General features: G+C 34.7%; 1 protein-coding gene across 2 annotated transcripts in view; it reads right to left on the bottom strand.

Annotated features, from left to right (window-relative positions):
• Positions 1 to 3,501: 3,501 nt before the first annotated feature.
• LOC112048339 (putative transcription factor SOX-14) overlaps positions 3,502 to 27,285 on the bottom strand; it is a 144,266-nt gene continuing 120,482 nt past the window's right edge. For both annotated transcript variants that reach the window (XM_024085831.2, XM_024085832.2), the window contains one exon: positions 3,502 to 10,141. In XM_024085831.2, coding sequence (XP_023941599.2) covers positions 9,440 to 10,141 — 702 coding nt within the window. In that variant the 3' untranslated portion in view covers positions 3,502 to 9,439. The remainder of the gene's footprint in view (positions 10,142 to 27,285) is intronic.

Below are 27,285 nucleotides of genomic sequence, written 5' to 3'. Positions count from 1 at the left end.
GCAGGGATTAGCTGGATGCAAGTGGCTCAGTATCGTGATGTTTGGAAGTCCCTACAAAAGGCCTATGTCCTGCAGTGGACGTCCTTCGGCTGATATGATGATGATGAATAATTATAATAGTCACCATTTGTGCTAAACCTCACCTTAAATCCCAAACAGAACTCATATGTTGATGTATGTCATGCTAAACCGATTGTTATCAACGCATGCGATGAATATCAGAAACCTAAATTTATATTGTAAAATAACTAAATAGCTGATCGGTATCTCTTCATTGTTAATGTATTCTTTTATCATGTTTTAATGTGCCTTTTTGTATATTAATTATAATGACTGCGCTTGACTGCTAAGTTTTTTAGTATCGAGTTACACAGATTGGATCGTTCGTCGGTAGTCATCATCTTTAGCTGAAGGACGACCACTGTTGGACTATATGACTCTAGCATGGATTTTCAAACACAACGGTCACGAGCCGCCAACATCCAGTGGCTCCCTGCAACCCGCATGACGACCTCGGTCTACATAGTGAGGAGTCAAACAACTCTTCGCTTTGCGGTGCGGGGTCGCAATTCCAGCACCTTGGGACACCAACTTCCATCGGCTTTTCGAACTATTTGGCCTGCCTACTGCCATTTCAACTTTGTGACTCGCTGAGCTATGTGAGTGACATTGGTTTTTCTGCGAATCTCCTCAATTCTGATTCGATCACGCAGTGTAACTCCAATCATAACTCGTTCCATCGCTGGGTGACTGACTGTAGATAATAATTACAGGCTTCGTTCCAGAAAAAGCGTATTTGCGTTTATGTGCGTGCGTGTTTAATAATGTAATGGCAAGAAAAAATAATACAAAGTAATGTTAGAAATACTTACTATGGAACAATCAAGAAGGATGCCAGGTTAATCGGTTGTCAGTCCTACTTAATTAAAAGTGTTTCTACATCTTTTTTTTTTAATGCGCATCTAAAGAATTATCTAAGCACTTCCTAATTGTAAGAAAGCCCCTTCGTGATATACCTAACAAGTTCGTACTGGTTAAAAGATCTGTCATGTTCTTAATACTATTTCATTAATATTCATGGGAAATCATTTGTGTACGCACACATACACACACATCAATGCTACCAACTTGGTGACAGAAATAATCATTCAGAATATTTCCGACTCATCTGATCTTACGCGGAAACAACGCCTGGGTATACCTCGTTATTAATACGTCCTCCAAACCATAGTAATGGTAAGGATCGTGACTGAAATGTCACTTACCGTCCAGTAACGTAATCAACCGTTAAGTTATAGCGAAATGGAAAAAATGAATCAAACATAGAAACAATCGTGGCTTCCGTTTGTTAATACCAATTCAATCAACAAAATGTATAACGCAGCGTTCCACGATTTGAGTCCCGTTTTCTTTTATCACGACCAATAACAGCTACTCCCTCCAGCGCATACTAATGCGGGACTTGCTATTCCACGCTCGGTGCGTTGTCTTCTGTCAGTGGCGTTGGAGATCTCAGCGTACATACTTAATGGGATTATATCGGGACGACCTAATCAATCTTGTTCTGATGTTCAGAATTGACTTCTTGACGTTTGTATGAATTATTTGCTACTACTTAATATTATGTGAATTTATACATGTCTGTAATATTCATAACTGATTTAGTTCTACTATTTTCTTTTTTTTGGCACTGGCATTATATTCTGGGTTATGATTAAGCCACTCTCAATTCCGGTATTTTCATAGAACGGACTCTAACTTAGTAATTTTTGGTCACAATAACACATGAAATAATTATAAAATTTGCACCTACTTTCTATTTTTTTGGAAAGATGCATGTGTAATTCGCTAATAAACTGGAATAATTAAATATACAAAAAAATCATTGGAATAATACGTACTATTATCGTAATTCGCGGCAAACTTTAGTACTCACGAATAAAACAAACAGTCACCCGCACCCTGCTACAGCGCACGAACTATACCTTCTCGTAAAATATTTAAGTAGTCTATTAGTCGTTTTAGAATTTTCAAAATTTTCTATTGGCAAAGCAAAAATATCTAAATATTTTTTTTTAATTCCTAAAATTGCTTTACGATATTCACTTGTAAAGTTACAATTACATTAAGGAGTCATTGCTCTCAATGACTCCTTAATGTAAATGTAATTCAAGTTTTCCTATGGAATTTTACATAGTTAGGGATGAAATAACTGATACCTTGATACATTCTCATGTGGATACTCACCAAACTGCAGCTCACGTCTCGCATACAAACCGCCACTAGATTTTGGTTTCACTCGTGCCACCCCGTAATCTGACCACCAACTATTTCCTATTTAGTGCCAGTAAATTCTGAAACCGGGCCATTATTGCTTCGGAGCTAGTGCGTACTTTTAAGCGACTATTTAATAAAAGCTGCAAGTTTTGGTATTCTCTAAATATAGGCGTGCAATTCATTGATGTATTAATGCATTGTCTACTCTGGGCACACTTTTACATTATGCATTAACCTATATTGGAAAATATTTTTTTTAATAGAATATTCCTTCTTTGTATAATGCATTTCCGTTTATAACACATACTTTTTATATCTAAGCATTGCACGTGGATATGAAAAATATGCCTACAGTAACTATACCTCAGCCTTTATACCTATTTTTAGCCGTCACTCAGCGGTTTCACCCGTGTAGTTCCCGTTACCGTGAAAATACGGGGATAAAATATGGCCAATAATAATTATAAATAACGTGGCTTTCAAAAACTGTTCGGTAGATCCAGAGATTCTCACCTAAAATACCACAAACTTTACCTCTTTTTAATATTAGTATAGATAAAATAGCGTATCTGTCTGTAATGTCTGTAGATTTACTTTATACTGGACTAAAATAACGTTGTTAAAATTTTCCACCAACTCTTAAGCTACTACACCTTCTGTGACCTTCTAAAGAGGCTTTAATTAAGCAAACTCACAAATAAGATTCGAGAACGCCCCGGGCCGCCGCTCGACTATTATTCAAATTTATTGCTTTAATTTTATATGCCCTTCCTTATATTAGACTTTTCATTATTCATTTTTGATGACGTCATCAAACGTACACAATTCTTAATGATTTCGCTACTAGTGAATTATATAATTAAGGAAGAGCATAGGGTGATGAGCAGTTTAAGACTTTGAACTTGTAATGTACATCTATCACCATCTTTTAATAAATCTTATAAGAAAGTTGCCAATTTTAAGATTTTTTTAATCTTATTCGGGATATTTAAAACAATAGTTAATTAGACATTGACATTAAAAATAATAAGTTTAATAAATAAATCAAATCTAATTTTTCGTTTTTTTTTTGCAATTTTACAGAGGGAAGCCTAGTCTGAAAATCATTTTCCTTCATTGTTTCTCGATTAATTTACTGAATAATATTTCATCAATAAGGATTATTAATTCTTGATTGTTACTTGTGATTGTGAGGGATGGGAAAGAGGCTAATTAAAAATCGAGTTATTTTTTAAAAACTGGATGATTTATTTTTACCATATAATAATATATATTCATTATTGAAACAAAGTACGATACAAAATGTACACGTTTTCCTTAACATCATAACTACAGTAATGTTATTACATACTTAACAGTTTAAAAAACTACGTACATATATGCAGTTACAGTATGTACCTTAGTAGATACGAATTAATATAATTTATACAACGTTCGAGGGACAGTTTCAAGACTACATCCTCGCTTGAAATCAACTTATCAACTAATTAAACTATTGCCGGATAATAAGATTTAATTGAAACAGGACCCAATAATAAATAGAGGGTAGTTTCAAAAAAATTATGTACAACGTTTTAGAACCAATTACAAAGTCGGCAACGCAGATGCGATGCCACTATTTGGTAAGCCAAAAGACCGTAACTGTTTAGTGCTAAAAAAGAGAGATCCATCGGTAACGGTGTCTAACAGCTTCATCATTTTTTGGTATCAATTGAAAAAAAAATAAAAAACTCAGGTATCAATTACGAAAAGGCCACGATTGTCCTCGACAGAAACGTGAACAATGCACAAAAGTCTAACTTATATCAGCGAGGACACAACGGAATCTGGAATCGAAACCTGCTCAAAAATCTTCCAAGACTAGAATAGTTCGGAACACATGGTCGCTGTGTGAATCATTAAAAAAGAAAATCTAAAATATATGTGGCCTTAAGTAGTTTATTAACAAGGTATTTACAATGTCCAATGGTACAAGAACAAAATAGAAATGACAATGAAACTTCAGTCCCACTAATACGTTTAAAGCCATGCTTTTTAGCTTCAAAAGTTTGAATTCGTTTGGCATGTTAGGTACTCCTTTCAGTTAATACAAATCGTAAGCACACATTTTTAAGTATACATTTGCTGCTACTCGTAATAATTACCTTAATATTACTCGATAGAATTTAATGGACCATTTTTTTTTAATAAATTTTGTTCCTTATAAATTTGATCGAAAACTCTACAGAGATAGTTACAAGATCGTAATAAAATCAAACCTATCTGAATAAAGTCAAATAATAATATTATCATACAAAAATATACACAATAACCTACTAAATTTCTGTGGTTATTTATCAAAGTAACTAATACAAATACGAATTAAAGCAAAATATAGTCCCAAACAGATCGTCATAATGCAAAGAAACTCTGAGTAAATAGTATGGAACGTAAAAATATCTATCACACTTAATTCTGTAACATTATCAGTTACTATATTACAATTAATTATTCCTATTCTATTATTCCTATGTTAATTCCTTGCCTCAGATTGTGCGAAGTTTTCGTTTTTTGTTTTATAATTATTATAATTAGCTTTATCATCGTACCAATAATAATCATTATTATTTATTAATGACACAGCTACATCGACAACGAATCAGATATTTTATATAATTATTAATATGCATTCACTACTTCTTGAAGTTGACATACAATATTATTATTATTATTGTTTAAATTTATCATCTTATAGACACCAATTATATATCAGTTAGTATTATTAATTAATTAAAGGGAATATGTGCTATTGATGAAAATAGAGGGGAACAGAAATTCCTTCGTTGTGTCTCAAAGTATTGAAATGTAAATTAAATAAATCTTACGATAGAAGACGCTTATTAAATAAATCAACAACAGTGATACATACATATATTACAAAGATATAATACTTGTTACGATCAATTTATTTTCAAACAACATAATAACGAGAATATTTTTAACGTTTTCAGTTCTGTGAATGAATCACTAACATTTTTTCCATCGAATCGAATTAATGACTTATTTTATGTATTATAATGTTAAACATACATAATTTTTAACCTACTTATATTGTTTCAGTAAGAAAACACCGATCTACTTGTATGACAAGCGATTTTCAAGCATAGACTCAGGCAAAGTTTTGGGGATCTTCAATTCTGTCCTTCAACTTCATGGGTATTTGTACGAGGATGTCTCATGTGTTGTTTGTTTTTAAAAAGAGATCACATCTCACTACTGTATGTTTAGGTTTACTGTTATCTCTCTGATAAGTAAGGGATTTGTGGTCGTTATTTAGTCGAAACTTTATGATTTATATTCGTTTTAATAAAGTTGATGACACTTAAAGAATTGAAGATCTTAACAGAAGAACTCACATCTTTGATCATCTAATTGTATTTTTTTTTTAATTAAAAAAGTCAATCAAATATTCAAAGATGAAGTTAGAAAAGTTTAAATACATTGATGTATACAACAATTTTACACATAATATTTTTTAATTACATATATAACCTACAACAACTAACTACGTCTTCTGTGATATTTAATTTATTTGAGACGCGTATTAATAATACCCTCTAATTTTTTCTCACAGTATCGCTTTATTTTGACTTTTACATTATTATAAACAGTTTTCAATACTTATTTATTTACATTTTAAAATACCTTGATAGATTTTTAAAAGGCTACGAAGGAGAAAGCCTAATGTTTCAAGCAAAGAATTCGGAAACATTATTAGAAAAGATCACACCAGGGGGATAATTTTTTATACAAAAGGTTTTTTTTACATTCTTTATTTGAAAGAAAACTTCGAAACCCTGATAATTCCAATTATTGAAGAACCACAACAAGAAGCGCTAAAATACAACAATAAATTCGATGTTGCTTTACAAATACTTTGGGGTTATAATAATATCTAATGTTCTCCTCGCGACCAAGACTTTGAAAATGAAAAACAACAATCAGTAAATTTGGAAAAAAGCTTCTACTATAAGACATTTTATAACAATTTTAAATGAATAGGTGCAATAAATTTGAAAGCAACGTAATTATTAACGAAATGACATAGTTAAGAACGAAGAATTGTATAGTTAATAGAGGAGATAATATTCTAATTTGAGCGTTCGTGTCACTATAAGTATATTGCTTTAATTGTTTAAAGTGAATATTTTTATCAAAAGTGATTGGTGAAAGAAATCTATGTGGTTAAAGCCAAACATTTTCAAAAAATTTGCACATGATAAATAAACCAAATTACAAATAGCATAAAATATTACGGTTCAATGAATCTAAAGATTAAATATCATCAATATCGCTTATAGATCATAATGTAGTATTATAAAATAATAGCTAATGTATATGAATTTGTAAATCATGACATTTTGTAAACATTCTTTGGTAAATTTTACAAAATGTTGACGATCTTCATTACTTCATAGAAATTTCATGTTAAACTAAAAGTAAATATCATTGTCAATATTATTATTTATGACATACCTAATGCCATCATTCACTATCACACCAAAGACCAAATCGATAGAGCTCCCTTCAGGATGGATGATATTTTAGAAATATTAGAAAATTTTGGAAATTGAAACAATAGTGAATGCTGGTATTTAGATTAGATAACCACGTGAAGATATGCTCGGTGTGAACGATAATATGGAAGATGCGTCTACGCATTTTATTAATTTCATTGAACTTAATAACATCGAGCATATAAATACGTGGGGGTCTAACAATGTAATCAAAAATTTAAATAAAAGCCTCGTTTTCCTACACAATGCGATTTTTATAAAGTTTTTTGCAATGTTGATGTTTCTGGCCACATGGTTGCTATGACTGATCGATGTGGACGGAAAACCCTTCAATTACTTAATTAACATCAGCAATATCTCAGTGGATCAGCATTGATTGTTTTAGTTTATGTTTACTGGAAAACGTAGACTTCTTAAATGTGACGGTAAACTATTATTGCAAACTTATACAGAAGCGAAATCAACTCAAAATGCATGTCTGGCATCCAAAATATAACCTTAGTTTAACAATTTACACAGCATCTAATAAATCCTACGCGCTTATAAAGTTATCTTGAGCATCACTAAAATATTACACATATTTTGAAAATTTTCAAGTTTACTCATTAGGCACAAATTTATTTTTTTCTTTTTATTATTATCCATATAATGTATAATATAATATCGCTCTACGACACACAAGACAGTATTAATTACAGAGTCACATCACTATAATGTATAGATAACATGTATTTTTATGCATTTTCTTTAAAAATAATTGGATTTCGTAGACACTCACTAAGTTAATACACGAAGTCATTTTTACATATAATATTTATAAGAATATAATAATATAAGTAAAGCATTTTCTTTTTTTTTCATTAATCAGCACAACGGATCTCTTACTATAATGAAATATATCTTAGGGACACAGATTATCTACAAATATTGTTCGTTATCTGAAAAAGTATATTTTAGAAGATTTATAATTATATCTTAAAATGACTGAGGTAACATTCGTTTGAGAAACATTACCCCGCTAACTGACTCCATTTTCAATGAATTGACAGTTTCTGCGAATTTTTTATACAAATTGAGTTTAGCTCGTGCTTTGCTGTGGACATCGGGTCCAACGCCGGTCGGATATTTGCAACTATAAATTCGTACAAAACGTTATCTAGCTTTAGAAACAATACTGCAAGTGCAAGTTTGTATGAGATCAACCCAAGCAACCCGATCCCCACAGAAAGGCAAATTATCAAAAATAGGTACGTATTGTTTTTTTTTTTCATTTTCTCACAAAAATTATACCCAGTTCTAAAAATGAAAACAAAAATAGAGAAGCTAGCGATGCTAAAACTAATCTATGCGATATCAGTCTCCACTAGATCCTTATAATTTAGAAAATCCATAAAGTAAATCACAGAGTTTGAAACAGCAAAACATTTGTTTGGAACCGAACTAGTGTTTTGTTCATACGATATATAATCACCGTCCCGCGAATCAATACACCCCCTTTACTGATATGTATCTTTCTATAGACGTTTTATACAAATTGAAGCGTGAACATGTAGAAAGAAAGAAGAAAGTCGAACAGTGTCCCTTCGCATCGATCTCGAGGTGCCATCGTCTCTTTGCAATACAATTGTTTCGTATCTTACCATTGAACGGAAATATACCTTACACGACCTAACGTACACTATACAAGACGTATCAACTCTAAACACCTACTGCCCTTGCCGTTCTCCCGATGAATTTGGAAAAAGTCACGCACGCAACGAAAGGCCCAGACGACCGACATATATGCGTGGCTCGCTCCAATGCTCGCCGCCGTACAGCATCCACGGCAAGGGACCCCTCCGAAAGTCCTACTCAAAAACCCGCGTTCCGAAATTCCTCAATTGACACATCGATTGGCTTCCGAATGTAAAATTATTAACTATGTGTGCATCAAAGTATACAAAGTGAACCTACGTACAGTGGATAGAACTCAAGACGAACGTGACTACAACCTAGTCCTATGATTCTATTACTCGGTCGATAACGTTTCGTCTAAGACTTTGAAATTTAAATGAACGACCGTTCTTACAGCAGATCGCTAATAACATAAATAAAGGCATAGGAATCGCGAACTCACGCAGCGGCCGAGTCGAGTAATGTACCGCACGGGAGCGGCGCGGCGAGCGGCGCGGCGAGCGGCCGGACGGGCGACGGAGAGTAAGACGGATTATTTACTGAGATGCGTCTGACGTGCCGTTTGGAAATCACCGAATGTCTTTGTTTTCAACGAAACCATCAAGAAAGCAACACGTGTAACGAGAACCAACTCACAGCCTACGGCTCGGGACCCGGCGTCGGCCAGGGAGCCGTTCACAGTTCGCATTCAACACAAGGGAGTACCGGAGAACTGAAGACGGACCGGCCACGCGACCGGCGCGCTTACAACTTAAATTTCACCCTCGAATCTTATTAAATAACTTTGTACATTGAATCCAAATGTCGACACGTCGATTGGATGTAGGCACTCTCTAGGCGGGGCGGCGAGCGGGCGCCGCGGCGTCGGCCCCCGGGCGGCGGCTCGCGAATGAGATCAGTGGTGGCGGCCGGCGGCCGTGGCCCGCCGCGCTCTAGGACGACGTGAGGTACGACGAGAACGTGTGGTCGTCCCAGTCGCCCGCCACGCCGATCTCGCTCAGCATGTCGGACACGTCCGGCGTGCACGAGAACTCGAAGTGCGAGCCGGAGGAGGAGGACGCCGTCTCGAAGGACTCCATGTCCGTGAGCGCGTCGAGGTCGACCTCGCAGTCCGCGGGCAGCGGCAGCAGGTCCGTGATGGAGTACAGGTCGGTGAGGTCGGTCTGGTCGCGGCGCGCCGAGTCGTCGTAGAAGCAGGCGGACTCGGGCGAGTCGGGCGCGCCGGCGGGCGACGCGGGCAGCGGCGGCGGCGCGGGCGCGTCGGCGGGCAGGCCGGCGGGCGCGGGCCGGCTGCGGCGCCGCGCCGTGCCGCGGTTGTTGTTGCTGTCGGCGCGCTGCTTGCGCTTGGGCTTGCTGACGCCGCTGCGCTGCGCCGGCTTGGCCGTCTTCTTGCGCGGCCGGTACTTGTAGTCGGGGTACTCGCGCATGTGCAGCTGCCGCAGCCTCTCCGCCTCGTCGATGAACGGCTGCCGCTCCTCGTCGTTGAGCGTCTTCCACACGCGGCCCAGGTTCTTAGATATCTCCGCGTTGTGCATGTCCGGCGTTTGCTCGCAGATTTTTCTGCGCTCGATCTGCGACCAGACCATGAACGCGTTCATAGGCCTCTTGATGTGGTTCGGGTTGTTCTTCTTCGTCTGCGAACAATAGAGAATAACGTTTAATGATTGTGCATAGAATCCGCAATCGAGAATCTCCGTTATTGAGATTCGAGTTCAGGAAATCAGCGTTATCAGTTAAATTGTGGAAGAGTAATTATTATTTCAGGCATGTCCGATCGCTGAGCTCTGGCGAAGAGCTGCCTTTACACGATTAGTATGCATGACGTCGCCCCATTAAGTCCGCGTCCTTACTATTAATGGTGTTGTTATCATAGGAATTATTACTATTATTACAAACAAGAATAAATGTAATCGATTCTAATAGACGGGTGGAAATTTTACAGCTCCGACGCCGTCCGAATGTGTAATCGGTAATACGAATTCGGCGCGATCCGGTCGTGTAACGCGTGACCTAATTTTAATCTATTTCAAATTACCCGTCGCGCTATTTGTAAAACGATCGAGAACTCGCCTGCATCGCTTCCGCGTGTGAGCCGATCGTAGTATCGCGTAAAGGACGCACGCAGGAAGTCATTATCGAGTCGTGAAGGAAGTGTCGAGGACGACTATTCGTTTTCCTCACATCTGAACGTATGGCGTTTCGGAAGCGTATTTTCGCGGATCCGCGGAGCGATGTTCGCGACATAAAAACATAACAACGGCGCCGCACTATAAGCGAATATGTCTTTTATTATTCAAATGTTACTTTCGCTAAACTCGGCTCCGGTCCCGCTGGTAGTAACGAGGGGGAAAAAATCTCTCGACTTTATATTTTTTGCTCGTCTTATTTATATTCAGGACAAAAAAAGGGTTTGTCAGATGGAGACTAAATCAAGTTCGGTCCGCCCACTCCGGCTTTCAAGGTGAACTCTACCGAGGTAGGAGGTTTTTTGCGGAACCACTCTAACGTATTCAGGTTACCGATGCTAATACTATTATTAAAATACTTTTGCTGCCTCGATTTGTGGGGCAAATGAAACTGTAACATTTCTTGAATATGCATCACCTGATGTTTTATTGCTTGCAAGTTTTTGCTGTGTTTTATAAACACAGTCCTTGTACAACTTAGCGTTTAAGTTAAACGTGATGAGGTGACACTGTCTCTTACAACTGGTTTATGATTAGATTGTTGTGAAAATATATGATCAACATTTATTAAATTAACTATTTGATTAAGACTACATTCATTTTCAATTTTAACTAAATACTACAAATATAAATTTTCTTTATCTTATCCTATATAAATACTATCATCTCCTACTACAACAATTTAGCATAAGTCCATCATTAATCATTGGACCAAAATTTATCAAAATTGGTTCAACGGTTTGTGATTATGATGATGATGACATGATGGATGAATTCGATCGTGGCTACCAATAAATTGCTACCACGAAATAAACAATAAAAAAATGTTTGTCTATAAAATATTTCCAATTCCATATACCCGAACAAGTACTCTATCATTACATAAAAAGCTATTAATTAACACGAAACTAAATGCTTTGGCACAGGCAGGTACGGGCGAGACTATCATTATAGCATCAAATAAAATTGTAGGGCAGGCGGCATTTATACCACCATTATATAACCATTCGCTGCTTAATTGTCCTTCATCTCTATTATTATAAAAATGTAATGTCTGTTTGTTTGTGTATCATAGCAATCCTATGAGTCCCAGATTTGATTCTCAGATTGTATCTAGTGTCTCTGGATACTGAAAAATCCTTTGGCCTATAGAACTACTTATATAGTAGTTTTAGGGTCAAGGAATCAGTTACCAATATGATCTTATTTTAAAGGGCTAGGTCGCTACCCGCGGTTCTTCCTTCTGCCCCGCGCGCACGACTTCATACCCGCACAGTCAAACATCCCCCCTGCCCCCTCCCACCCGCTCAATCGCAATCAGAAATGTTTATGTTATAAGACCAGAACCGACGACAGACTCCGAGGCACAGGTTGTAAGACATCTAACTTCCCAACTCAAGATCGAGAATTTTGTTTGGAAAAAAGTAAGTAAAATTTCAAAGCCATATTTCAAACCTAAAAATTTCAAAGCCAGGTGTCAAACCTAAAAATTTCAAAGCCATATTTCAAACCTAAAAATTTCAAAACCAGGTGTCAAACCTAGGACCTCGTGATCCGAAACCACATAATAACTACTACACCAACGCGGCAGTTATAAGTAACTCGTAGAAGAGTTGCCTAAAGTTTCAACGAATTTTTCACGGTCCGCAAAGGCCCGGTTTGTTTCGTCTCAATGCTCTGTAGGTTTTACTTTGTTAAATGCCTTATTATGTATTCAAGGAGTGACGGACACTGGATTTGCAGAAATAATTTAATTTTTCCCAACCACCCAAGTTTTTACTGCTTCAAAATTTTACTGCTAACAAGATACTGGTAATTTTCGTAGTCTGCCTCTGTGTTGTACTTTCGGATTTGGTTGAGGATATAATTTTTCATTTTGATCTTATGAAAAAGTTGAAAGAAGTTGATCTAGCTCAACTTCGTGAGCATTTATAATCCGTACAGTGATTCTTCACCAGGTTTATTCAAAAAATAACAAAAAAGCTCTTGTTTTCGTCTATATACTTGTTTCTATTATATATATTTTAGTCTTAAGTCGTGAACTGTATGTAGCTAGAAAAAACTAAATGTAAAGGTTTACACCTCAATTTCGTGTGCATTTATAATCCGCAAGTGATTCTTCACCAGGTTTATTTAAAAAAAAAAACAAGAAACCTTTTTTTATTATATTCTGGTTTGTATTTCTTTTTTGTTTCTATTTCTATTTTGTTTGTATCTATATTTAGTCTCAAGTCGTGAACGGTATGTAGCTAGAAGAAACATAATGTAAGGTTACACTCTGTATGAACAGTAAACTTAGTGAGGTTGTAAAAGGTGTTGTTTGACGGCCTCCGTAGCGCAGTGGTAAGCGCGGTGGATTTACAAGACGGAGGTCCTGGGTTCGATCCCCGGCTGGGTCGAAGTTTTCTTAGATACGATGTCGTGAAGAATTCGAAAGCGGTGTGGATCTTCATCCTCCTCAAAAAAGTTAATCTGTGGATCTATTAAACCGATTTTAAAGATTGTTTTACCAATAGAAAGCCACAATATTTATGAGTGACATAAGCTACATTTTACTACCGTATACCTACCCATGGAAAAGGGAACTGTGGGGCATCCTCTAGTAGATAAGCCTAGTCAAAATATCGACTAACAGCCTGCCATTTATAGACGCAAAAATACACTATATACCCTGAGAAATCATTACAAAATTTACAAAAAAAAATACACATTTTCCATTTTGTACTATTTGGAAGTATACCTAATTAAACCCTTACTGGTGCTAGGCTTGGGCCATGGCTAGTTACCCAACTAGCAAAGACGTAACAAGCGATTTAGCGTCCCGGTACGGCGCTGCGTTGAAGCCGTCTGTTTATGGGTAAACTAAAACTTGTACTTCTAAGTTAGCCCGCTTTCATCTTAGAAAGCATCGTCACTTAACATCAGGTGAGCTCGCAGTCAAGGACTGACTTGTCATTGAATAAAAAAGCCTCGGTAACTAATCCAATGGTTGCCAGTACACGAACCGCCGTATATGGCTCGCAACCTTCTATTTAGAGTAACGTCAACGCGTCGTTTGAGTGCGCCGGCAACCCGAGGTCAACCACTTCTCTTCCTGGACACGACATGTTACATACTAGTTGATTACCGCGACGGGAGTCGACGAGTAGGTACTTACTTTATGTTTAGGTTGATGGAGGGAGTCAACTATTAAGTATTTCAAAACCAGGGATTGAAAGGTTTCGCTATAAAGAAATCCCTAAAATATCTAAAGTTGCAAAAATTTTAGACTACTTTGAAAGACTCTCTTGAAAGTTTGCCGCGATTCACGGTAATAGCACGTATTATGAACGTCATAAGGCAATTGTTAACTCCACCATGCTACATGGCACATAGCATAGTTTTCATTTTTTATTTTCAAATGTATACCAATAAGACTTCAGTTCTTCAGTAATTTATGATTCGAATATACCTATTAAATAAATATTGTAACAGACAGACCAACATACATCAAAAGCGGATGTAATATCAGTTATTAATCGCAAACTTTACCTTCTAATCTCTACGCATGTCTTATTGTTATAATACACTTATTAAATAATAATTATTATTATTTTTATTGATCACAGAGGTCATTCAATTTTATTTATTAAAAATTATTACAAATATACTTTTTTGCATCATTGGTCTTGTAGTTAGTTTGTTTTACAGTTTGACCCTCGCAGCGAAAGAAAAAAAACTCATTGTCCAGTGGTTAGCCTATGCGGCTTAGGATCGTAAGGTCCTGGGTTCGTGTTTTTTGTATCCGTACAAATTACTGTGAATTGAAAGTAGCAAGCATTCTGAGTTACCTTACCCTATATTGAAATTATTAGGAAACTAGCGTACGCCGACTTCGTCCGCGTGAAATTCAGTTTTTCACAAATCCCGCGTGAACCATGGATTTTTTCCGGATGAAAAGTGCCTAAGCCTATGTGTTAATCCAGATTAAAATCTATTTCCATTCCAAATTTCAGCCAAATCGCTTCAGCCGCAGCGTAAAATAGGAACAAACACACTTACACACAAACTTTCGCCTTTATAATATAAGTGTGAAGTGTGATATAGTACCCTAAAATTAAACACTCTTTATTCATTGCTACTCTCATGTCTCTTTTATTATAAATCTCACTATATTGGGTTTATAAACTTTTTTTTTTGGGGGGGGAAATCTCTTTGTGAGATACCCGACTTACTTGGGGACAAGTCGGGTTATGTGGGACTTACCACTAAAATCCCCTCGGTGGCCACCCTCAGTGCATATTGGGATGATGACCTCATTTAAACTCGCCGGTGCAACCGTTGCACTACGCCTCTAGTGCTCGTCTAAGAGTAAGAATATATATCGTCGTTATCAACCCATATTCGGCTCACTGCTGAGCTCGAGTCTCCTCTCAGAATGAGAGGGATTAGGCCTTAGTCCACCACGCTGGCCCAATGCGGATTGGCAGACTTCACACACGCAGACAATTAAGAAAATTCTCTGGTATGCAGGTTTCCTCATGATGTTTATTCTTCACAGTTTTGAGACACGTGATATTTAATTTCTTAAAATGCACACAACTGAAAAGTTGGAGGTGCATCCCGGGACCGGATTCGAACCCACACCCTCCGAAATCGGAGGCAGAGGTCATATCCACTGGGCTATCACGTGCTTAGTGCTAAGAATATACATATTTTTATTTATTATGACTATGTCATACCACGCATGGCAGCTAGTAGGTGGGTTTATAAACTAGTGGTAAAAACGAGTTTACATATCCCTATCATGCATCTGTATTATCTGATATCCCGTACACTATTGACTATCGTAAAACCATTTTTGGTACCCGGTGTGGCATTTCGACGGGTAAACAAACAATTAGTCTTGCAAGCTATTAATAAAACATGAGCATTATTTCGCTGATTTAATTGTGGATCGATTACTTTACAAGCGATATACGCCTTTATGGCCTTCATTTAAATATTAAAATGGCTTAACCTATTATGGCGATGCCTTCCGTTCTCGCCTAGTTTATATTGATGACTTTACTATACAAGTGTTCGTCCAAATAATTATCAACCTATTCTCATGACCAGGGCTAGGCTTCCCTTCGTATTATGGTCGCCTCTCACCATCCAACAAGTCCACGTGCCTGCAGTGCTATAGCCTACCAAGTTCGTTGATGACACTCCCATGATATGCGGGCTACGGGGGGAAAGACTGCGCGGGTGTGAAATCAGGTTTTTCATTCATCGCTACACGCCCCCCGTCCCGCGCGGACCGGGAGTGTTCCGAACGAAGTTGCCAAGCTATAAGGGCATTCTTTTTAGTTCAGTAATATCATAATTAAAATAAAATGAAGCAATAAGTCATTAAAAACTTAACTGTAAAGACTGAAACATAAAGACGTGTCTAACGTCCTTCTAGCGTCTGTTTTCTACAATCTTAACACTTTCAAAGCAAGGGTGAATAGGCATCTTCTAGGCAAGCGCGTTCATTCTTAGATCCCATCATTGGTTGCCATCAGGCATGTTTGTAGTCAAACGCAAGCCTTGTATTTGACCAAATATAGTAAAAAGAAAAAAAAAAACATACAGAAGAATTGAGAACCTCCTCCTTTTTTTGAAGTCGGTTAAAAAAGAAACATATTCTAAGTAAGTTCGCTTCAGACCACTTACCATCAGGTGAAATCGTTGTGTGGGCTTTTAAAGAAGTAATAAGGCTAGAGTGCACATTGCTAAGATACAGAGGTCGTATTGGGTTTCCGTGTTTGAGGTATGTTTTCAATTCCGGGGTTTTCGCAAATGGAGGTCACAACGATAAGACTCTAAAAGATGATTTATATCGACTTCCTTAGAACCAAATTCCTTAAGTCTAGCTATTAGAAAACTGGTTTTGACTAATCTATAAATACATGAAGTGAACACGATGGTGATAATATAACTTTAGATAGATATAGGTATAACCAGCAAATTTCTCGTTTCGGCGAGTAATTTATAATAATCTAAATCATTCCGTATTAATTGTCATTTTCAGACATTTTGGAATATTTAAAAAACTGTATTTACAATTAATATGAATTACGAGTATACGACCGTTTCCTAACATTTTATTATTTGAGTAAAAAGTTGAAAGTAATGTAAAGTCGAAATAATAATAATTAAATTATTTTAATTCGAACAAGTATTTCCCGAGATAAGCGCTAATATTACAGCTTTAAATATTAGTGTAGCTAATACTAGGCCTAACTGAGGCAGTAGATTAGAATTACTGTAGTACGAAAATGTTGCCAGTGTTAATCTCTTAATAAGACCCCGTAACGGCATCAAAATGATAGCAATAAACGGAAGGCATGCTAAATCCGACACTTTAGTCGAAGGGCTTAAGCTCTTAAGAGTTTTAGCGAATAATACGAGGCACGGGAAAATATTAATGAAGATGTTGACAATACCCAGTCCTTTAACGACGAACAAAAGCATTCGAGGATGGCGATTAGGTCGGGCCTCATTGTCATGGGGCCTTACCAGATGAGTCCTTTTGTGTTCCCTGATAATGAGTTACAATAGTAGAAATGAAACTTTTTGGAGACCCCTTTGAATTGAAAAGCCCGGCACATTATGAAGCAGGAATAAATGATGTTTGGAGGACCCCCGTAATTTGATGTGATCATTCAAGTTGTAACTCTATGTTATTCGTGGATTATTTATTACAAGCCGTGTACCAAAAACATGGCTTGAAAACAACATATCAATGGTTTAATAAATATAATCAAGTATTGAATAAAAAATAATAACACCAATATGATTTAATAAACATACATTATAGAATATTTTATTTTAGTTTACAAGTACGTTAAACAGTATATTATAGATATAAAAATTGTATTTAAAGAAAAACAAATCAAAAATATTTATAATAAAAGCAATCTATAGTATAGTAATGTGAAACACAATAATATTGAAGTACGAAGCATAAGCAGTTCGAGAGTCATAAGTACTTGGTCTTATTTTAGTTTTTAAACTTCATCCTGTTATTATAAAGTAACTAACAATTATTATTCTTTAGATACTATTAAAATCATACTTCCTAGTGTCTACTAATTTAAATCTCGAGATATAGGCGCGGCTAAAAGTAGATCACGATTCATGAATAAAAAGTTGATTAGAAACATTAAAACGATTAAAAATCATAAGTCGAGAGAACTTTGCGATAGTAAATAAAATATAAAACGTTTTAGAAATAATTTGGTGCTCGTAATAAATAGAACCTCCCAAAATATTATATCAAATTTACGCTTCGCCGATCATTTTATTAAGGCAGACCCTTATTACTGAAGCAATTTGATCGGGTTCGTTTGAGAATAAAGAATGGAATTTTTCAGACGACATCTTGCGCTTTATTGAGAAAAATTCTAGTTACATTGAAATTATTATTGAGGCGTGATAAATATTTATGTGTATGATATTAGTAGGTATATCACTTTTCAAAATTATATGATTAACCATCAAATTATATTTACCACAACCTGTAATATATATATTGTCAGGTACATAACCACAATCTGTAATTTATATGTTGCTCATAAATCATCAAACTCTAGCTATTCAACCCCATAATAAATAAGCGGCGGTATTCTATAAGAAACTTTAAAAAATGTGTGCTAAAAATGCGCAATAAGTAAACAAAATATACTCGGTACTTTAAAATAAACTGCAATACTTATAAAGATTCACAACAAGGCAAATTGAGAGATTTAAAAGAAAGAAAGCACTTGACAAAAGCCTTCTAAATAGAAAAGAAAATACCAGAGCAAAATCTTTTGAATTGTTTTAAATTTAAATATCACCGTCTCTAAGGAGCATTGTCGACGCGATATATGTTAAATAAGGACTAGAGAAAATGCTGAGATATCGCTGTACTAAGAAGCGAATATAAATTGCGTATATGTCATGAATATGTTGGTGCCCGAATGCAGACTATTTACCAGTGTAAGACAATTTTTACCGCGAGGTAATATAAAAACCTGATTGTAAACAAACCCATTTCTTGAGCTATAAAATGTGCATTTAAATATACAATTATGTTTTACAAATGTAATAACTTTGGTACTATCTTGATGGCACTATTTTGCGTAAAGTAACAGCCTATTAGTGTTACACTACTGGACAAGTCCTCTCTCCCATTAAGGAGATATATGAAAGTTTAAACGTATCACACCGTACAACGGGTTATAGAATTACGCATATCTCTGGACAATTTATCCTGAGATAATTATAATGTTTCAAGTTTTCCTAAAGACATCCCTTTGCAATACAACACAAGATTTATGATAATTACGAGCAGAACTTACTGTAATTAAGTATAGAAATATAAGTAGACGTCATTTCAATCAAATCATTTGTTACTCTCTCTTTCTTTATACTATTATAGAATACAATAAATAAATGCCAGCCTATTTTTTATACAAGCTATCAAGTAATATATCTGTTGAAAAGGCATAATAGCATAAAGCCATTCTTAGTCAATAGCAACATGGGGATCTAAAGCCGCATTGAATAGATACTGATGCAATTATTATTTGATTTAAATTCTATCGCACTCCATGTTGTAGGCGTTACGTCTATCCATCATATTTCGTAATTCAGGGTTATATACACTTTCAATGGTGCTAATCACAGAAACCTATTGTTGGTATCATTTCTCAACATTTACTTAAATTTATTATTGTTCCTTGTTTACCTTACCGTTCATATTAAATTTTGTTTGAAGTTTCTTATTTTATTTAGTTTTAATGGACTACAATCATATATTATTTATTATATTATGTAGCTTAACATTATTATATAAAATTATATCTTTAAGTAATCTTCCTCTTATTTTAATCTTTAGTTTACTAATTTCAGAGATAACTTATTTATAAATATAATGTCACTTAAAGTAAGTAATTTTTTTAATAAATAAAAAAATAAAAAGATGTAAAAAAAATGATGCATCGTCAGATGACCAAATCCATTTCAATAAACCGTGATTAATTAAAATGGATTTGGTCGATGTCGAAAAAAGAATTTTCAATACTAAAGTACTAAATCTACAAAGGAATAATTAACATTATAGCATTATTATCTACTATAAGTCACGTCTGAAAGATTCATACCTGAAAACAAAAATAAATGTGGATAAAAGCAGTTTGCTGATTTCGCACGAAATTAAAAGTGTTCGAATCCAATGTTCTCATGCATTATTTATATTCAAACACCTTGTTGTACAAATTTGGCAGGAATATCGTTATGAATTGATTATTAAGTGATTTGTTTATATTAAGGGTTCAATGATTCGAATTTTAAAAGTTTATTTCTAATTATATTAGAGAAATAACTTTTAGACAGAATTATAAATTTTTGTTTATTTTCTAAAATTATAAAAACCCTACAAGCATTTTTAAAAGGTCAAGTTTGTCTTATTGTACTGAATCTAATACTCGTAAATCTTTTGGAAGGCAGATTTTACTTCGAAGAACCGATATGAAATTCATCATCAAAACTGTTTCTAATTAAATTGTTAACCCATGAATCATTAATAAAGTTCGTATCTATAATAATTTACGTTGACAGTTTTTTTTTTCAATAATCATCAACGTTTTTAATTGAATACAAAAGAACGCCATTAAATCCCAACCGCAGACGGCGAATCACTTGTAATAAATTATTGTCCCAACAATATCCACCTAGTAACTAGTTACAAAAACCCCAACTTATTGCTCCGTAAGAGAAAAATGTACGTGCAATTCTATACTGTAGCGAGAGTGTAATAAAGCATTAAATGGCGTACATAAAATTGATCTACGGCCACGAATTTGTATCGTTACGGTACAATGAAACAATAATAATCTTCTTCTATATATGGACACTCCAAATTGGTAAACACAAAAATGGTTGGCGACATACATTTACGCTGCACTAGTGCTTATGTATGGCTTTGTTTTGGTCTGTCTATTGTTTGTAAGCTGTTTTAAGACCACTTAACCTATTTTACATAAAAAGAAATGGCTTTCACTACTTTAGTTCATTAGTTTAATTTATTCAAATAACTTGTATCTACATCGATATAATCATGTTGCGTATTTAGAATCGAGACTTTAATACGTGCGATAAGAGTAAAATAAACGTTTATAAATGTTTTATTTAAAGTAAGCTGTTAAATGTTTTGTTTCAAAACTCAAGTACCATATCTAAGAAAAGCTTAAAATTTTTAAAAGTTTTAAGCCACTACTATGAACTGAAATATTAGATTTAAAGTGAATTTTTAGTCACTAACATAAAAATTAATGCACTGAATTTGTTTAAACTACAAACATAAATACACATACTAAGTAAAGCGTAAGCTTTTGCGTTTTCTATGTTCAGTACACCAAGTCATGTACTCTTGACTTATTTGACCCCTAAAGTTGTTAAGATTAATCTATATAGTTGTAGTATTTTATGAATTTGGAATAATCACTAATATTATAAGTTATATACAGACTGACAATCTGACAATACGTCGTACACAATTGCCGGTGAGTTATGAAAAAACGTGTGTAGATAATCTCTATGAGCGTACAGCTCGCCTAGTTGAGATTCGAGGCATGCTCACGTGAATAGACGATTATGGCGAAAAGAGGTCGAATCGGCGTATCTTTAGAAAACGCCCGAGTTCATCGTGACTGTTGACACGTGTCGGGAAGCCGGGTCGAGATTTGTCGCTAATGCTCAGGTACGGACGGGGAGAGAGTACCTCAGCAAATTGCTTTTGTAAAAAGATACGCTTTATTTTCTCCTTACGAATGTACAGAACATTAAACAAGAACACGAATTACCACACAACATAAAAGAAAAGATAAAGAAAACTCGTCTTCGAATACTAAAAAAAGTAAAACAAATGTTTAATCGATTTCAAAAAATATTTTTAGATATGACACGATTAGTGATTGTAACCTTTAAGAAAATTAGATGAAATTCCTGAAACTCCATACTTTTGCAATTAAACAGTACAATAGCAACGATGTATTCTTTTTATGGTGCTAAGTTCAAGAGCATACTTTCTATATTTAAAACGAGACATGTACAATAATAAAGCTCTTTATGCATTCAAATTATATCTCATCTCAATATCAGAGTCAGCCATCGCTTCAATGCCAGTTACTTGGATTATGCGATAACAATGCCTGCGTATTTAACCCCAAGTCCATACGTCAACAAGACGTCAGACATTGGGTATTGAATTCGAAACCATTCGTGTTTATCGCCTCTAGGCTTACCAACTGAACCGTAATAAGCCTGTCAGTTCATTAACTTGAATAGAGCTAGCGTAATGGTATTAGACATCACGTTTGTGCTTAGAAACGATACATTTGCGTTCAGATAATGGCTATCTGGAGTGTAATACAATATCCGTACAGGTATTTTATTAATGTCTATTTTTAAATGTCGTGGATCGAATAAACATCCTTGTGTGACACGTGTTTTGAGAATTCTTAATATAAAATGGTCAGAGCAAAAAAGTTAATGCAAGTAAATGTATTATAATAAATAATAATAAATCGACCGTTGACTACAAAAAAGGGTAGTAATGATACGAGTATGTAAAGTGCGTGTTTTTTGTCATATAACTGGTAGACTTCTCGGAGACTCTAAATATAAATAAAGTCTATATAAATAAACTGTTCTGTATCCATTCTCATTTAATGTTATTTTTTCTCATTTTTAAATAAAAATGGGTGTATTTTTACAGCTTTTTGCAAAATCAAACTTGATTATCCACATATCGCAGCAGTTTGAAGTTACAATTCGGAGAACAATTTTATAATATTATACTATTTTGTATTCGAGGCATTTAAATCACCTTGCTTATATTAAGATATAGTTTGGTCTAAGCTAAACTTATGAAGCAAAACGTTACAAATAAACAAACAAACAAGTTATTAAAATGTTATATTAGAAGCGATAATCAAAGTTAATAGAGAACAAACATCAGATCCTGCTCACGTGCTCGGATGAGAACAAGAAATTCAATCAGCATCCGTTATTGAAAATGAACTGCTCTAGAATTTCAATGTACGTACACCGAAACGGTATAAGATTTATTGCTAAGTTCGAATAAAAAACCGCCTTAGAACGAGAGTAAGTACGTGATGCCACATATTACAATGCTGGAAACCTTGGCCCGTATGTTTCGCTTTGTGATTTTAAAGGTGAGCTATAAAATTTTGATTATACTACAGGTTAAAATTATCTTTATTATCTACAAAATGATAGGAAGGTAAGGTATGATATAATAGAAAATATTGTTTATTTAGTTTTACCTTATTTGGATATTAATTGAGTTTCATACAGGTATAGTTTAACATAAGATGAAATATTTTAAAAAAAGGCAAAAAGAGACTAAGTTAGAGCCATGATTTTATTTTTTCGGATGAAAAAAAATGAGCTTGATGTTTGGGATAAGAAATGAAGACGTTCACACATATTAAATAACTTGAAATTATTATAGATAAAATAGTCACAAATTTAAAACAAAACAAATTATTGTAATAGAAGATTTATCGATGGAAAACAAAAGGAAACCTCTCTACGCCAGCGCATTCGCTTGACTTCACTCGACACGTGTCCCGAATCCCAACAATACATCTCCTGAACTTGATAGTACAAAACCGGGAACTTTTCCGAATTCGAAACTCTTGCGACGTGTACCGGATGTGATTGCTTAAGATTAGACTTTAAGAGAAACTCGGTATTTAACTCTTAAAAACCTTATAAAATGCAACCTAATACATTAAAATGTGTTAAGTAAAAACTACATAAACCTAATATGCAAAACTATTTGTAAAAGCAAAAATATTATGAACTGGTAATATTCTGGTAATTAAATATTTATTTTAGGATCTCCGTGCATTTGAACGCAAACAAAATAGTGGAAATAATGTGTACACAGCAAAAAAACAGCTCTGATTTGTATTGAACATTAGGCTAGATTTCTGGTAACAAATAATAAATAATAAAAAAAACATAATAACGCGTAATGCATAAAACATAATAAAATATTAAGAGTTTATTTTAATAAAAAAAAGTTAAAGGCTGTCTGTAAATTAGAAGTAAGCAGCAAAGCGTTAAGTTGTCATCAAACAAAAAAAACTAGAGCAAATTTATACACATAATAACAATTCTTACGGCTGCATTATCAAAATAACTGGTAGTTATTACTACAATAACCATTAAGCTAAATTTAACCATAGCATAGGAGCCATATACAAGTTCTGTAACTACAATCGTTACGAACGCAAGGTCAAACACGCGCCTCGAGTGATGTTTAAAAGCCAAATATAAATTTATATTACTATCTATAATACACTAAGTTTTGACCACTTTATATTATGATACTCTTATTGGAGAGACAGCAAAAAACTATACTGAGATTTTTTTAAATTTTAATGCATATTTACCGACTTAGCTCTCATCGTTTAGTTGTAAAAAAGATTTCAAAAGCTTTTTCTGCAACTAAACGATGCTTTTACAATTCAATTAATTTACATCACTTTAAAAATTTACGTCTTTAGTTGCGGGCCTGCTTCTTGCAAATTATTATTATCGATTCTTAACTATTTTTCAATAATTCCAATATGTTCAACTTCTTGGTCTTAGGTAACAGTTACAATAGAAAAAAAAAGAACTCACGGAACAAAAAATTTGGATGTTTCACCGGCAATAATTTTTTGTCTGACCCTACAACCTAATCACGTTCCGTAAGGTAATCACTCTTATTTTTTGCCTTACCCGAAGCCGCAAATAATAGCTTGTTTGTAATGTAACACTATAGCCGTGGAAGGTGAAATGAAGGTCCCGAACAGATCGCAGTAATTTTTTTTGTTTGTTAGTCAATTACGTTTCATTGCTCATAATTTCTGGGTCACACGTGACTAGCTCTTGGTTTCTTTTTTTAATGGCAAGATTATCATTTAACTGCAGTTTTTCATATGTGGTTGTAGAGTTTCTTCCATGCCACAATAAGTCAGATACACAAAAAACTTGTAATCATTGTTTGGTTTCAGGTTCTTCAATATAGGTTCCATAATTAATTTCATCGTTATTTACAGACAGTAAGCCAGTTAATCATTTCCAATAAATAATTAAACTTTAAAATATAAATAAAATCCATACAGGAATCAAATCATGGATCTCTAAATTATCAGGGCTAAACGCACTTAGTTAGAGGTGTCTCAACTTTATTTATACTCTCCTAACTTAATATTTTACTCGCAAAGGGAAAGGCCCGATCTGGTTAAGAAGTTTCACCTCGAACTAAGTGGTTAATAATCGATAATTGTCATGTCGGCCGTTTGATTCCTGTTCTGGGCCAGTTTCTAAATTGACCTAGTGAAGCTAGATTGTGCGTTAATACTTGGTTAATTCGCTCATTTATTTATTATCTCGATTAATCTACATCATAACTTGGAAATATGGCCAATTTTCTCCCTCTCCCTCAATAAATTGATCAGAGTATTTTTATTTAATCAATCTCAAGAGGTCTTTAAACGGAAGATTACTTCCCAGGCTCTGGTCGGGCCTAACTCTGTTTAGAAATTATTTATTTCCAAAAAATAAATACGATAATAATGTATAAGGAACAACAACACAATAATGTTTAATCGAAACGCTTTACATTAAAAGAACTTAAGGCTAATACCAAAATAAAAATGAAACCCTAAAAGCGATACTTAGTACACTGAGACAAGTTAAAAATTCAAGAACAACCAACCAGCCAAAAGGAATTAATTAAAACAACTTCGATCGGAAATTTTAAACAAACCAAACTCCCTAAGTCCAATATGTGCAATTACTTCGAATCTTGTTAGCTAAAGTAAATTTAAAGCGAGTACCAATAAAGTTTATTCAGAAACAGCGAGCTCTTGTTTGACCTCTACAAGCCCTGAGTAATTGTAATGGATTGGGGATATCGGTTTGATTTAATAGAAACAATGGATCGGGAACCCACGGTCGACAGATCTACGTTACTATAATGGTCTCCTGACCGAATTTCGGCCACTGCGGCCAATCTTGCAGATAAACCTTCACAGAATATATTGAAGACAATAAGTATGGTTTATTTACGCGCACAACAACCCAATAGGACGATAATCCAAAGCGACCAAAATAAGTTGAGTCCAAAACTAATTTATTTAAAATTCTTTTTTCAACTTTTCAGGTTCGGGTATATACTCAAATCATTCAGTTTAATAAAATGGAATCTCTTAAATTAGTGACTATTGGTAGTACAGTACTGTCCCATTGATTAGTGACAAATGTTCAGCTGTGTGTATGGTTTTACTTCAAAATATGAAATCAGAAAACCATTTGAATGTATTTAACAATCAAACATCTGTATCTCGTTGGGTGTATTAGTACATACGAGTATACCGATGAGCAACATGCGAAACAACGAGCCAAAAGCGGAGTTACCCCACATATAGCGGATGCAAAATATCATTACACTAAATTTATGATTTCAGAAGATAAATTGAATACTAGACTGGCTCGTGATTTCCTGCATTATAATATATTCGAGTCGAGCGGTCGAGTCGGCTTGCTGTACTCGAAGGTTGTCATAGTTCATGGAACGTAATGTAGAGCAGACAAATAAGATACATGTTTGGATACGGTCGTAAAATATAAGGAATAAAATATTCATAACACGAAAATAGAGCTTGAAAATTTTATGGAGACTGTTAGAGTAAACCGCATTAATATTGTAGCAGCAGATCTCTTTTATAATATTTATCATAACAAACAACATATATCAAATTATATTGACTGAGTGTAATATAAAATAAACTGTACTTGTAATGTGTGCGCAGAGATATAAATAACACAATTAAGGTATGACATGAAGTATCCTGTTGCGGCTTTCTAAATAAGGCGAAATTTATGTTAACAGTAGTTAATGCAAGGTTTCTTTCAAGGAGACTAATAGAATACGTATATAAAAACTATTTCCTCACTACCATTAGATAAAGTAATTGAAGCACATAAAACAGAATAAACTTGAACAGTTAATGAGAAGACCGATAGGAAAGAACAAGACGAAAATAATGAAAATACTCTAAGAGTAAAATAATGTGTAGGTACAGACTAAACGTTAAAATGAGGCGTCTGGACGTAAGCTATTCAGCACACGTATCACGTAGCATAGTCTATGTGTGCGGACTACCGATAGGCAGTTTTTTATGCCTCACCACACAGTGTTTATTGAATCCTGTATCACATTGCGTAGATCAAACCTTTGCGACTTGACTTGCACAAACGATGACCTTTAATGTGAAAAGTTATTATTATTTTGTATAGAATCGACTTTGATATAAGCGTACCTACATGTTATATAAGATGCTATAATTTGTGTAGAAGATTGTTATTACCAGATATAAAGATACACAACTGGTTTTAAAGACAGCTATAATGCGATTGTATGAGTTACTTGAATAAATTATATTACTTTTTTTTAATTCTTTATAAGTTAGCCCTCGACTGATGGTAAATGATGATGCAACCTGAGATGCGGACTA

The sequence above is a fragment of the Bicyclus anynana genome, chromosome 20, assembly GCF_947172395.1.
Source record: "Bicyclus anynana chromosome 20, ilBicAnyn1.1, whole genome shotgun sequence".
Classification (NCBI taxonomy): domain Eukaryota; kingdom Metazoa; phylum Arthropoda; class Insecta; order Lepidoptera; family Nymphalidae; genus Bicyclus; species Bicyclus anynana.
The sequence above is the reverse complement of the archived record's forward strand: the minus strand, read 5'-3'. Positions and strand labels throughout refer to the sequence as shown.